Here is a 14,745-nt window from a genome sequence, read left to right on the forward strand (position 1 = left end):
GCCCCGCCCCCTGGCGCTTACCCACACCCACACAGGGGAGCAAGGGACCCCCACAGTGGGGCCTGGCGCCCCACTCCAACCAGAGGAATGGGAATCACTTCATCCCTTTTCTCCCAGCCCTTGGCAGCTATGAAATGGGAACTGAGGTACCCAAGAGTTAATCACTTTTCTGACGGTTTATTTTATTCATCTTTGGTAACAAATGGCTGAAATCAATTAAACTTGCTTTCCCCTCAGCTGATGAAGTTAATTATGATTTGTTATTGTATCCGATATGTAAATTATTAGAAAGCAGACTTACGTTGGACCGGCTGCCTCCAGGCGGCACCGGATTAATCATTGTGTAGATGTTGTCACTGGAATTTGTTGAATCTGTGGAACAGTGGAAACCCGCAAGTCAGGGTGATTAATTCATTTCTTAATTAAAACAAACTCATGGCACTTGAACTCATTCTTTTGTATTTTATCACCTAAAATTTTCTTTAAGTACCTCCATTTTCTGGCTAATTTGTATTTAATGAAGATTCACAAAGTTTTTAATCACAGAAAATTCAACTGTGAAAACCACTCAACCCTGCAACGAAGGATTTCAGGGTGTCCGGACAGCAGCGTGGCCAAGGCAGAGGGAGATTACAGGTTCAAGTCCTCATCTCCCCGCCCCAAACCAGATCTAGTCACCGGCTGGGACAACACAGGGGCAGCCAGACCACCACCTGCACTCCCCTCAACCCTGCCCAGCGGTTTTAATCAAATTGGGGAAAGAGAAACGTCACAAATTACCTGGGGGCCACCCTGCCAAGCTGATGGGGCAGGAGAGAGACACAGGGACGGGGCTGGAGACACATTAACATATGGAGTGGTTTAATGTGACCCAGTCTGAATGTAGGTCATGCAGCTCATAAAAATGCAGCAGCAGAAAGGAGTCGGAGTGGGAGCCGGAATATCACGGCTGCCGCCAGCTCCACCCCTGCAGCTGAGCAGCTTCCCTGCTATGGGGAGCCGAGGAGGGGGAGGGAGAGAGGGACCCCTCCTCTGTCTCCCCAGTTAGCCTGAAATGACTTCTTAGGAAATCAGCTAACATGTTTATATCAGGAGCAGGTCCCGTATTTCTCAGGCAGAAATCCAACCACCTCTCACTTTTTATTTTTGGGGTTGGTAAGGACTGTGTATTGCATTCTCCCTCGCTGGTGGTGTGCTGTTCTAGGCTGGGGAGGGAACACCAGTGCAGTACAGTGTGTGCATGTGTGCACATGCCTGCATGTGTGCATGTGTGCTCGCCCTTGGTTCAAGAAAAAGGGAGGGAAGGGTCTCCTGTAGGGAAGACCAGAAGCCAGGAGGCAACAACGCACAGAGTCCTGGTCCCAGGCTGCCAGAACCTAGAGAAATGCACAACCAGGACAGGGTCCTCTCTGACCCGTGGGAGCTGAGGTCAGTGAGACCCCCCGCTCCCCCACCGCCCTGCTCTGCTCGTCTTTTAACCAGAGATGAGACGTGATCTGGCTGAGGCCACACAGTGGTTCTGTGGCATCAGGGGCTTCATGCCCCCAAATCCCTGATGCCGCGACGACCAGCGGAGGATGTGCTGCTCAGGAAGAGTGGCTAGGGGGCTCTGTCTCTGCACCTGTGCCCCTCCAGGACTCCCTGTGCCCCCAAAGGCACCCCTTCCCCAAGCCCTCTTACCTGCAGGACTAGGCATGATGGGTGTTCCTGGGGGGCCGCCACCACCAGGGGGTCCCTGGAGATAAGATAACTGACATGAGAAACCCATGGTGGTGACACGTTGGGAGAGGCCACTAAGCTCCAGCACAACAGCTGCAAGTGCCCCCCTGGGGCCCACACGGTGATTCAGCCAGAATGTTTAAGCCTTAGGGGCCTGGACTTGGACTCCCCCGCTTTTTATTAAACTGAGATGGCTGTGTATGCTCACATGCATGCCTACCGGTGAAACTAGGGCCGAAACCAGGGGCCTGTGGTGGAAGTTAGCCAACCCATTGGTCAGCCCCTGAGATGGGGATCCCAAGTCCAGGTCTTCCTTGAAAACTTCTGCCACCAGAGGGTACAAACCCCTGAGCATTGATGGTAAGCTCTAGCACAGCCGGAATCTGTGTTCAGAATGTGTTTTGAAAGGGAAAGAGACAGGGACCCAGGAAGTTCTCCTGCACACTCCGTCACAAGTGGAGAGACATACAACACCCCAAACCCACACACACTTACCACGTAGGTACCGGGTGATGAGGAGGAGTATGGAATCTAAAAATAAGAGGTGGGGAAGCCACGTGTCAGAGTCACTTCCTCCGACAGACAGCATTTCTTGGCTTCCAAACCCACCTAGGGACAAGACCCTACTCTTGATGGGACAGGCTGTGGGATCTACTGAGCCAATTGGTTAGTTTCGCTAGGAGGGCCGGGGGTGTGAGCAAAATCCAGCTCCTGAGCTGATCCCAAGAGCCTTGCAGGGAGCCTTAGGGGGCCCCGTTTGAGGGCAGGAAGGCGGGAACTTCACCCCACCCCTCTGGCCTTCTCCCCTGGACTGCCTGCGCTTGGCCCCTTCCCGGCTCCTTCCTCTGAGAGCTGGCAGCTGGCCCTGCAGGAGCCTCGAGCTGAGCAGCGCTCTCTGAGCCAAGCTCTCAGCTCACACCTCGGAGTTTCTGCAGAGCAGTGGGCTGGGCTGGGCAGGGACCACGCCCAACGTGGCACCAGCACGTTATTCCCAAGCCTCCACCTACAGGTGGGATTCTCTTTGGGGGCATCAGGTAGAGTCTTGCTGCATCTTCCCTTCCATCTGACACCTCCAACCTGGGGACAGGAACCACCCTGCACCCCAGATCCTCCATGGCAAATACCACCCAGCCGAGCTGGTACTCACTGAATTAGCACTGTTAGGATTGGGCCAGGGTCTGCCAGCTCCCGGGCCCCTGACAGAGGGAGAGAGAGAGACGAAACAATGAAAAAGGTACCATCAGCTCCAAGGGGGTGGTGCCAGCAGGGGCAGAACACGAGGGCTGGAGTGACTAACAGGATGCCCTTCATACCGGCCGAGGGCCTCAGAGGCCATCTGGCTCTGGGGCCATAACGGGTAGTTCCATGGGTAGAAATCTACAAACTCCTATAAATTATATGAAAAACTTGTGAAGTACATAAAGTTTCCTCTGCATGTGCACTTTCCTATGGATTTATGACCACAAAGCGGTTAAGAAACACTAAAGCACTGGAACAGTTGTACAAGGGTTCAAATCTTGATCCTTCCACTTTATGCTGTGTGAGCCTGGGCAAGTGGCTTTACCTCTCTGTGCCTCAGTTACCTCATCTGTAAATGGGAGATGGTAATAACCACCTCACAGGGTGATTATGAAGATTCGGTGAACTAGGCCACGTGACATGCTCAGGACAGTGCTGGGCATGTAAGGCACCCTATGGGATGAGGTCTCATCATCAGTATTTTAACATCCTCACTTTGCTGACTAGGAGACAGAGGTCCAGGGAGGTGCCAGTAATGGCTTGAATGAATCACACGTGTTCCAGGAGAACAGCAGAGTGAGGGCTGGGGGGACCATGGGCTCTGAGCCACTGGTGGGTCACTTCTGCCTTACATGTTAATCCCGGGCATGGCGGGGCCGAGGGAGTTGGGTGGTGGTCTCATGCCGCTGCCGTAATTCTGCAACGATAACCAAGGGTCAGTCTATGAGAAGAAGGGGAACCAGAGAGAGAAGGGATGGGGGGGGGGGGGGACAAACAGACAGAATATAAGCAAGAGGATTAGTCTGTGAAAAGAATCTGATGAGAAAAAAATATTTGTTTAAAAAAGGTGGAGGGAGGGTGGGAGTCAAGTGATGGAATCACAATGACGAGCCAGCACAGAGGGACAGCCACAACTTGAAACACAGCTTTGGGGGCTTCCAGAGGGTTCTCCCAAAAGCACATGGACGGCAAGCAAGCCACTCACATCTCTGGGCTCAAGGTTCTGATGGGCACCTTCCCCTCAGGTCTCAAGCAGGTAAAGGGGACGACTCAGTAACAGACCCGCCTGGTGAAGGCCAGCCACCTCGGGCTCTCTGAGGAAGACACCGCCAGCAGGCTGGCGGGGGGCGGGGGCGGGGGGTGCTGACCATGGAAGGGGGAGAAACGCTCCTGAAAGGCCTGACCTGCAGCCGTCCCCAAGGTTTGGTATGTACACACGCCACCTCGCCCCAGGTCTGGGTTGTCCCCCTGGCCCCGGATAGGGTTGCCTAATCCAAGCGCCAGCATGCGGGGCCTCAGCAGGCACAGTGCTAGAGCAAAGGAGAACCGTTTCTACCCTCAGGAGGGATCACTGTTCTGTGTGAGAAGAGAGAGCAGACAATTCGGAAACTGCCCGGAGTCCCAGCCCAGCTCAGTGTAACCACTGAGGCAGAGTGGGGCGCGCCCCAGGAGCGCCTGCTCCAGGTGGCCCAGGCCTCTTGCCTGGTTCCTCTCCGGTCACAAACAAGCCTGACCCCCCTCTCCACTGGATGGGCTCTTAAACATCCTCGAATACCCAGCTCAGAGAGCACTTCCTCTGTGAAACCTTCCCTGCCCCACCCCGTGGGGTTAACTGCTCCATCCTGGTTGCTCCCACAATGCCTTGTGACTCCCCTCCTCCCCTGCCCATACCGCACACGTCCGTCTCTCCCATTGGGACTCCAAGCGCCTGTGGAAGAAGATGTGAACTGTGCCGTAGTGGCCTTCAGAGCCCCCTCACCACCGCACCAGCACAGAGCAGGTGCTGAATCGACCAGTGAAGGAGTGAAAGAGGGAAAAGGAAAAAGGGCCCGGCTGCAGCATCAGCACTGTCCTCACAGAAGAATCTGAAAGACGTAGGTTGGTGGAACTAATGGCAAAGAAGAGCCAGAATTAGCTGTTCTTTACTGAGCACATAGTATGCTTATATACAGTCTCTGGTTTGGTCCTTACTACACACAAGGCTGCTCCACAGAAGGGGAGACTGAGGGTCTCAAGGGAGAAAGATTTGCACAAAGTCCCAGTCAGTCAGCAAATGACACAGCTGGGGTTTAAACCCAGATCTGTAAAGCTCTGGACAGAGTCTGCACTCCACATCACACACCTGAGAGGCCAGTGGGGTGGGGCGAACGGGAGGCGCCAGAGCGGGAGCTACAACCTCAGAGGCAACAGGAGGCGGATGCTGAGTCCCAAGCCAGGGGCCACCTCCTCTGCTTGGTCACCCACAGAGGGGCGTGGAGTCTATAGCAGGATCCCCAGAGAGGGTGTGGACAATGACAGGAGCAGGACCAGGCTGGCAGGCAATGAGCTAGGCCTGGGGCTGGGGGCGGGGCAGGGCGGGGGGGGGGGGGGACAGGGCAGACAGCCTCTCAGACAGCCAGATGCTTAAGCCCGCACCCCTCGTGCCCGATCAGGGCCGAGAGGGTGTGCAGCTGCCCTTGGGCCAACTGCGGGGTTGTGTGGCGGGGACGAGCAGGGCTCGGCCCACTTGACAGAGATGTCACAGTAGTGCCATGGATTTGGGGTCAGAACATGGGGGAGGTTAGCGCCCTGGCTTAGCCACTTGCTGGTGACTGCGCAAACTACACAAATAACAATAATGCTCACTCTGCGCCAGGCTGTGCTACGTGCTTTTTATCGCCTACATTTAACTATCGCACAACCCCATTACTATTCCCTTTAACTTTAAAGGTTAAAAAACTGATGCACAGAAGCAGGACAACGGTGTCTCACGCAGCCATGCTGGGACTGAAGCCCTCGGCCCGGCGGCCTCCTTCACAGACCAGGGACAAAGAACTCCCCACCCCACGGGCCCTGTGAGAACCAGATGAAATGACAGCTCTGAAGTGCTGTCAGCCCTTAGAGGTGTGCACTGCTCTGGGATGCGGGCAGCAGAACCAGTGCCAAAGCCCTCAGTGCTGCCTTAAACATCATAGAACCTCAGCTCTTAAAGGGCCCTTTCTAAGCCCCACATGAAGCTATGAGGTCCCCTCTACAAATCCCAGCCTCACTCGTGCTCGTCCAGAGCAGAAAGCTCACCCCCTTCCCAGACAGCCCAACTCCTCCAGAAAGGGGGGGGGGATAGAGAGAGAGAGAGAGAGAGAGAGATCTTCCAGGGGCCCGGCTGCAGCACCCTGCTGCCTCTCCCACCCAGGAGAGTGACCTGCACCATGGGGGCGGGGGGTAGACTGAGAGGAGGTAACAAGTAGGGTGCTCGCTTCCACTTCCAAAAGATGCCTGAACATGAGACCCCCTCAGGGAGGCTTCGGGTACACGGCTTGCTGTTCCTGACCCTACCCCGCCCTCAGGAGCCTCCCAAGCAGCCAGCATCACTGCTTCCCTGGAGGGACTGTGCCCACCGGGTCCCCCCTCCTTCAGAAGCTGTAGGGCCACTCACACCTCCTCACTTCACAGATGTCAAGCTGGAGGACCAAGGGGGCCAGACAGTAAGTCATGGCGGAAAGTAGGGCTAAAAATTAGGTTTTGGAGGAAAGTTTTCAAGTCACAAACACCAGCCTTTCACAGAGGGCAGGTGGGCTTGGAAACGTGGTTTCGCAGACTCAGGTGACATGGCGCTCCCTGCTCCCAGTGCCTGCCTCCCTGCCTGCAGCACTGGGCTGCCGGGTGTGGCCACTAGCCAGAGGCTGCCCCCTTCTCTGCTCAAGCACAGCTCCACAGGAGAGGGGCGGCGGCTGGAGACACAGAGTTCTCAGCGCAGCCACGGGACCAACCACCCATGCCCTCAGCTCCAGGTGGGCACCCAGACCCCGGCAGAGGGATCCGATTCCCAGTCAGGACATTGACGGGCCTCCTGCTGGGGACTCTGCATCAGGTCCCACCGTCCTGGTCTCAGCAACATGCTCTATGTAGGGTCCGAACTAACTTAACAAGTCACCCAGCAGCCAGCAGGGGCTGGTGGCTGGCTGCTACTACCTCCCAAAACGCCTTGTCAAAGGAGCTCTTTCTCGGTGCTGCCTGTGGCCTGCTTAGTGCTATCTTCCCCTAAAACTAGGGGAAGAGCCATCTTTGTAACAGATCTGTCAAAGAGGACTTCCGGCTGCAGGGGCAGTTGGCAGGCGGGGGTCCTGTCCTCTACCCCTCTCTAGTCACACGGGGGCCTGGCCATCCCACACTGGGAGGCCTCCCAGGGAAGTCCCTGACTGGCCCGCTCCCTCCTCACCCAGCCCTGGGTGCTCTGCCCAGGCTCCAATCCTCCGTCTTTCTGAGGTCTCTGCTCAGAGGCACTGAGCTCGGACTGCGCTGATCAGCAGGCAGGGGCTGCTCCTCCCACTGCGGGTGACAGAAATCTCCTAGGGATCATGGGTCATCCTTCACCTGTACTTTCTCAGATTGGAGCCAGGCCAGAATGGCGTTCTGATTCCAGGCTGTGCTGCCTCCGCCCCAACCTGAACCAGAACCGCTGAGGGCCAGTGTCCCTGGGAACTGGCGTCTGTGAGGCCTGGGGGCGGCAGCACCTCTGGGGGGCCGTGCATTCTCTCCACCTGACCCCGGCTAGAAGCCCCTGCAGTTTTTGCCCCATTCAATTCGCTTTTGAAAAAGTTCCCAGAAGGTTCCCACCTGACACGACCTACACACATAATTCTTTACAGAAAGAAAACAATTAAGTGGAAATATTACCTCCTTTTTGGCACTTGCTGTTTCACAAAATCAGAGTAAAATCTGTCTGAGGGACTGGGGGCAGAGGGTAGGGCAATGCCTGGTCTGCTGGTTCCTTTGTAACATTTAGGCTAAAATGCAACACAGGCTTCAAACGTGCAGTGTTGCTCCATGTGGACCTGAAATCTGTAAAGTAGCCAAGACCACACACTACTTGTTCTTCTTTGTTAGGAAAGTTGTGGCTATTAGCAATCTTATTCCCCTTTTGAATAACAGGCTGAGGTCTCAGCTTAGCACTGTGCATGCAGTGGCGCTTACTAAAGGACACGAAAGGGCTCGCCACCTTACTAACAGCCTGAGCCTAGGGCCCAGCAAGGGAATGGGATCCCCGGGGCACCTACAGCTGCTGCTTCACCCAGCCTACAAGGAGCCCCGTGAGGTCATCGCCTGGCCGCCCACTGTGCAGGTGAGGAACCGAGACCCAGCCAGGCTGAGCCGTGGCCAGAACTGTGCTTTCCGGCACCAAGTTCTCAGTTCACCCTTCTCCTGGCCACAGGACAGCACCCTCACGGGCAAGAGAAAGGCCTGGCGGGTGTGCAGAGAGAATCTGTCCTCTCCCCATCCTCAGCCTTGGGGCCCAAAACTTCCAGGCTTTGTGCTGCCCCTCCCTGGCTGACCCCAGACCCTGCGACCCATCCCACACCCCAACCTTGCCCAGGCTCAAGACCCACAGTGAGGAGCTGGTACAGGCATTCTGGGTTGCTCTGAGGGAGTTTGGCTCGGGGACTTAATACTGCCCCCTACTACCCAGAGGAGTACAGAAGACATAGGAAAAGCACTTAAGGGTCTCCATGTTGATAAAATAAAGAACAAACGAGATGTTTTCAGGACCCCTGAGGTTGGTGGGGGTGAGGGGGGTCAGCTGGCCTCACCCCTGTGCTAGAATCTCCCTCCGCTTGGGGCACCCCCTTCAGGGCCAACAGGAGAGCTCGGTGAGGCCAGGATGGCCAACTGGGCCCAGGAAGCTCTTTTCAGCAAGACCTCAGCCTCAATACCCTCATCTCCTCTTTAAAGCAGGACACAGGAGTGCACCAGACTGCTCGCTGGGGCCACTGACATGAGGCGACACGCACTAACCCACGATGAAGTCTTCAACTTCTGGAACACTCTGCCCTCACCCAGTCTGAAAACATCCATTACCAGCTTCTAGAACCTCAATATACTAATGATCTCTGGCAGAAAAAATAAAACAAAACCATAAAAACAATTACCAAGCCCAAGCAACTAGAATTCTGAACACCTGTTTTAAGCCCCCAAGTCAGAGCTACCTATGCCAAATGTCAGGCCAAGAACATGACCCTCCCCTTTTAGCAACCCCACCAGGCAGACGCTGGTCTCCTTCCCATTTCACAGATGCAGCTGCTGGGACTCCAAAAATCCAGAAGGGTGGGCAACAGTATAGGAATGAAGCTTTCCACCCCAGACTCCATCCTCTTCACCCTCCAGAACATTCTGGAATGCCAAGGCTGTTGCCAATTTCAACACTGAGAGTATTGCTAATGTGCGGTAGAGGCTGAGGGAAACTCCGGAGACTCTTCTGTAGGCTCTGCCACCCTGCCCCGGGTTCCTCGGCTCTGCTGCTTTGCAGAGGTCAGCCCAAAACGGCCACTCGACAGGTAGGGGGGCTTAAGACACCCTGATGGCTTAAGAGGGTGGCCAGAACTGATCTCTGAGGGATTTGAGGAAAGAAGAAAGAAAAACAGGGAAACCAGGCTGCAATTGCTGCAGACTTGCCTCCTTTTTAGGATTGTGGGGCCAACAGGAGACAAGGCCCTGCTTGAAGCCTTCGCCACCACAGACGCTGAGGCACCACCAGGAAGAAAGCAGGGGCTGGACGTGCTGCAAGCGCAACGCTGGGTGGGGAGAGGGCTGCGGGGTGTCGCAGGGGCCCTCTCCTACAAAAGGAAGGTGTGTGTGTGCGTGCTGGGAGGATGCTACTCCACCCCCAAGGCAGGTAGAAACCTGGGGAGGGGCTCCAAGAATCAGAACACCTACAGGCCGGTGGGAGGAAGAAGCGGGCTTCTGGGCAGGGCAGAAAAGGGAGGAAACACGCTGGAACAAAACCCTTCCACTCTCACCGTAGGAACTTCCGTTCCCCTTATCCAGACTTCTATCTCCTTTGAGGTAGTCAGACCCCAGAGAATGCCCCAGGAGGGAAGAAGAGAGCAACATTACAATACGAAGAAGAGTAGGCGCCAACCGTGAGGAGGCTCTAAAACAGGAATGGCCAGTCCAGCCCCTGCCCGATGATCCTGTGGGACCCCGTACCTGTGACAGGGTATGGAGCTGGGTGACAAGGAACAAACTTTGTGTTGTAACTATAAAGGGGTAGACAGAGCACTTGACGTAATTTCTGCCAGAGGTTTCTAAATGGTCTTTTTTTGCAATGGAGCCCTCTGGTCAAAAGAACTTTTAGGCAGGACCCCAGTTTATAACACATGCAACAGCTTTGGGTTGAAGTGAGCTGGGGCCCTGCCCAGCCTGGCGTCCTCTCAGGGGGAGTAGCACTGCAGAGAACCACAAATCCAGACCACTCCCCGTTAGACAAGGGGGCACACAGAGGCCTGCTGGGGCCCGCAGAGGTCCAAGTGATTTGTCTGCGGTGAACAGGAAACAGAGCTAGGACGGCCACTCATTTGTCCTGACTGTGGGGTTCCTGGAGGACCCACACCACTGCCTGGGCACCATGCCTTCCAAATCCCTCAAACCATATGCTAGCACATGCCTCCCCTGCAAGGGTCTGTCAACTAAACTAGGAGGCTCCTAGAGGGGACCCTAGCTTCCTGGGGATCCCTCAACTCTGCTTGCTGGGGGACTACTTCTGGCTCTGGGTGGGGTTGGCCCAGCCCTGCGCAGAGAGAGTAGCTGGGGACCTGGTCACACTCTCTGTTCTCACCCCTGCCAGCTGAGCAACATGGAAAGACTGACAGACTGTGGCAAGAGGAGAGAAGGCGGGAGCACAGATGGTCAGGGAAACGGATGGACACACAGGGTTACCTGTGGGCCAGGCCCCATGGGCCCCATGCCTCGGGGAGGGTTCATTCTCTGCATGGATCCTCCCATGTTGGGGTGCCCTGCATGAGAGAGGAGGCAAGCGGTGAGCAGCAGAGGCAGACTGGAGCGGGAGGAGGAGCCCCTCCCGACGCCCCATGCCCCAGGCAGCCCACCCACCCCTCTCTACCTTGTTGTCGTGTGGGATCCATGGAATTGGGCAGCAGTGGCTGTGTCCCAGGAACTCCTCCCGGAGGCTGAAAGAGATGGGAGACACAAGCTGAGTGGCTGTTCCCCAAGCCAGGGGACAGAGGAAGACACGTCTGCCTGCCCCAGCTCCCACCTGCCTGGTTAGGGCCACACATGGCCTCTCTACGACCATTGCTGCTGCCTGCCAACCGGGGGAAGGTCCCCTGGGAGTGGCAGTCAGCTTGGGCTGGCACCAGCGAAAACTGTGGCACGGGCGGGTCGGAGCTTCCTCTGTGGGACAGGAACCACCGTGCCGCCTGGCATCTTTGCGGGTCTGTGTCCTGCCGGAGACTGCCACACACTCCTGAGAGGCCGCAGTGCCCCTCTCTCTTACGACCAACCCCCAACCCTTTCTCTCCCTTGCCTCATGGAGATGTAACTCATTTGATCTGCATCTCCAAACTGAGGGGATCCAGAGAACCACTCGCTAAAAGCCTGTAACAGTGGAAGGCCCTTTTTGAAGGGGAACAGGGGAGGAGGTGGCTTTGATATGGAGACAGGAGAAAATGAGGCCCAGAAGCTCAACAGCCCCACCTCAGGAACCTACTGGCAAAGCCAGGACGAACACTTGGGACTCCTGGCCCCCTCCCGTGAAATGCCACCTTCCCAGCCCCATGGTGAAGAGGAGGCCTCCAGGAGAGGGGTGAGCAGGATGCTGAATGAGAGCCTGCTCCCCAAAGCCTGAGGCAGGCGGCAGATGCTGGTGTGATTACTATCAGGATGACGAGGACAGGGTGCCATGGGTTTCCTGAGTGAGCACTTGGAACGCCCGCTGTGAAAACCTATTAAAAGTGATTTACGTGAGACTGAAGTTATTTCAGCTGCCACTGGAGAAGAGAGAAAGGCAGAACTGTGGGGAAAGTTTACTTCTGGCCCTTCGCCTTAGGACTCAACATGGGCCCTTGCCTTTGAGAGGTAAGGCCTCTGGGGCAGCTGGTCACCCTTTCCCACCCCTTCTGGGGCACCTGTGATGGGGACCATCACCCCAATCCGGCTTGCTGCTGTGGGGACGGCTGAGTGGGCAGCTCATCTGCCTTTGGGCCAATGGTGAACTCCAAACCAGCCCTGGAACAAGGTGGTGGGAAACGAAGGGCTAAATCTTCACTGCTTAGCTTCTGAATGGGTGTGTATGGGTGTCTAGGGTGGGGAAGCTTGTGGGAGGCCACAGGAGCCTAGGGAGTGGCTGATGTTCTTGAAGTGGCCTTTGGCACCAGCTGTGTCTACCTGCTTGTGGGGTACAGAGCCTGTCTCTCCAGCGCCTGGGCTTTAGCTGTCCCGATCTCTTGCTTTCTCCCAGCCCTGCTTCCTCTCTGAGTTCCCAGGCTCTGAATCAGTTGGCTGGTTTGTGCCTGCCCGTGGGGGTTTGGGATATTTCTTGAGCCTGGTTACATCTGAGGCTGTTTGGCTTGGAGGATCCCAGGATGGTCATGCAGATGGAGCAGCTGTGGGGGCTGGGCCTCGCTCCCTTTCCAGGTAACCCAGTGCTGACCGCCAGTTCTCACAGAAAGCTCCTCCTTGGGCCCCCATGAGCTGGCTGCATGCCAGGATGCAAGAACAGAGCTGGGTTGTGCAGAGGTTTGGAGGGGGCCTGGGAATCACCTCCCTCACCTTCCTCACCCCCCCGGTCCTGAGATGGGACAGGGAAGCCTAGACCTCCTGTACCAGGGAAGGAAGATGCGCAAGGACCAAGACATAAGGGTGCTGCACTGAGAAGGCTCAAGCCTTAGACATGAGAGAGTAGAACAACAGCTCGAATATGGGACTGCAACCATGTGCCATGTGCATACCTCGGGACATGCTAGGGAGACGCTAAGGCTGTCCCATGGGCTCCAGGAAGTAGGCCAGTGCCTTTCCTACAGCAGCATGGGGCAGGTGCACAAGTGTCTGCACAGGGAACGGACACATCCCGGCAGTGTTTGCAGGCTCATTCGGCTGCCTACCCAAGTCAGCTGCCAGGCCAGCAGGGGTTCCGCTGGGATGTGATGGTCCTCCTCTCCTAAATCCAGCTGAACCCCACTGGTCCCCACCCATCCAGCCACCCTAGCATGAAACAGCAATGCTCTTTACATAGCACCAAACCTCAGCCAGGGAGCCAGGTAAGGGGCTGGCCTTCCAAGACTTTGTGGCAAGTCAATGACCCTTAGATTCTTGCCCCCTTAAGTGCCCTTCTCACTGCCCTAAGCAAGGCGGCCACGTGAGCCTAGCAAGTCCTGCTGCCTCTGCTCCTCCACATGCCCTGGGGCATGGCTGAGCTCACCGGGCGGCTGGAGGCACTGGCCGACTGGCAGCCCCAAAGGAGGCACTCTCCAAGAAACCCTCAGGGGCAGTACCTGTGAAAGGGGCACATCCCCCCTTGGCAGACGAAATTGCTTCAGTTCAGAGGGAATTGGGAAATCACTGTCATTTTCTGAAGGGGGTGGCAGGAGGTTGAGAAGATTTGTTTGTAATACCAGCAATAGATAATGATTTATTCTTCATTTGCTCTCTTGGGTACGTGCTCATGGTTAATTGACAAATAGAAACACACTGCTTCCTCTAGTGTCCCTTAATGGCTGGAGGAAGGGCCACAATTATGATAAGGAAGCATCTGTTCTCTCCCCGGGGCAGAGGCCAGGTCAGGCCAAGGAGAGCCTGGAAGGGCAGGAGGGAAAGTCGCTGCTGGGGCGCACGTGTGCAATAGCAAAAAGGAGACCCACTTGGTGACTGGTTAAAAACAGAGACAGTTTCACAACGAGGAGTGCTGAATGAAGGAGAGGTGCAAGCAGCACTGGCCCCGGAGCCAGAGAAGGGTTCGGGCCGGCTCCCCGGGAGAGTTCGGGGAGTCACTCCCATACCCCAACCCTGTTTCCTCATCTGTGATGTAGCCATAGGGCCCTCCTTGCTCAAAAAGCCAAATCTCTAATTTTTCTTGTCCAAATTTGTCCCCTTAATGTCAGAGAAAAGAGGAAACAAAGGACTTGTGAAGAAAAAAAAAAGCGGGGAGACACCTGATAGGCAATTTAACTTCCAAACTGAAGGCTCCCGATTAGGAGCATCCCTCTGTAGTGCCTGTTTCGTCTCACTCAGGGGCTGCCTTGTGGAGCCTTGAGAACGGAAATAATAACACTCAGAGAACACCAATCTAGTTAGTGACTGAGCTCCCAGCTCCAAAGGCAACAAGGGCTGGATGCACTGGTGTTGCTGTCAGATTTTTTAAGGACTTTTGGAAGGTCACTCGAGGAATTAGACATTTAAAAAATTCTGACATAAAAAGACACTCCCTGAAGTTTCTTTATTGTTTAAAGTTGTCTCTCCTCAAAAGAGGATATTCTCTGGCACCTCACCGGCTCCCCTCCCGCCTCTGGATGGGCTGAACTGGGGAGGGCAGATAGGGGCTGATTCTCCAGACCACCTAGAATTGCCAACCCTGATGGGCCAACATAAGGCACACAACCCAGGCTGAAAAGCCCTCCCCATAAGCAGACCACTCTTCTAATTATACGAACAAATCCTTTCTTGTTTTGAGTTGGGTCTGGGAAGCAGGCAGACATTGCTGAAAAACTCCCCAATGTCCTGCTCTGCTGCCTCACAGGCTCCTGATCTAAGCATTCCTACGGGCCATTTCTCCCCTTAATAGCAGGATTCTATTTACCAGCTTTGGCAATTCTCAAAAGCTTCCAGGAAAAAATGCACATTGTCAATTAACTTCATTAAGGAGGAAGACCCTTTTCCAAGAAGGGGCTGGAGGGAGGGGCAGGGGTATTACCACCTTCTCTGGAATAGCTGAAACTCTGCATTCCCACCCTGGCTGCTTCTGCTGCTGCCCTCCAAGCTCCGGGACTGCGGCCCCAAGCCTCCCAGGAGAGGCAGGTA

General features: G+C 55.5%; 1 protein-coding gene across 6 annotated transcripts in view; it reads right to left on the reverse strand.

Annotated features, from left to right (window-relative positions):
* SSBP3 (single stranded DNA binding protein 3) overlaps window positions 1-14,745 on the reverse strand; it is a 156,826-nt gene that overhangs the window by 6,674 nt on the left and 135,407 nt on the right. For 3 of the 6 annotated variants that reach the window (XM_054573507.1, XM_054573495.1, XM_054573478.1), the window contains 7 exons: window positions 10,835-10,901; window positions 10,651-10,727; window positions 3,591-3,655; window positions 2,867-2,915; window positions 2,215-2,250; window positions 1,681-1,735; window positions 302-372 (listed from right to left, as the gene is read on the reverse strand). In XM_054573507.1, coding sequence (XP_054429482.1) covers window positions 302-372; window positions 1,681-1,735; window positions 2,215-2,250; window positions 2,867-2,915; window positions 3,591-3,655; window positions 10,651-10,727; window positions 10,835-10,901 — 420 coding nt within the window. Of the gene's footprint in view, window positions 1-301; window positions 373-1,680; window positions 1,736-2,214; window positions 2,251-2,866; window positions 2,916-3,590; window positions 3,680-10,650; window positions 10,728-10,834; window positions 10,902-14,745 lie in introns of all 6 variants that reach the window. The other 3 variants (XM_054573500.1, XM_054573486.1, XM_054573469.1) reach the window with 1 other exon arrangement.

This window comes from Pteronotus mesoamericanus, unplaced genomic scaffold (assembly GCF_021234165.1).
Source record: "Pteronotus mesoamericanus isolate MK-2021 breed Mesoamerican mustached bat unplaced genomic scaffold, CSHL_Meso_final contig_105, whole genome shotgun sequence".
In the NCBI taxonomy this organism is placed as follows: Eukaryota; Metazoa; Chordata; class Mammalia; order Chiroptera; family Mormoopidae; genus Pteronotus; species Pteronotus mesoamericanus.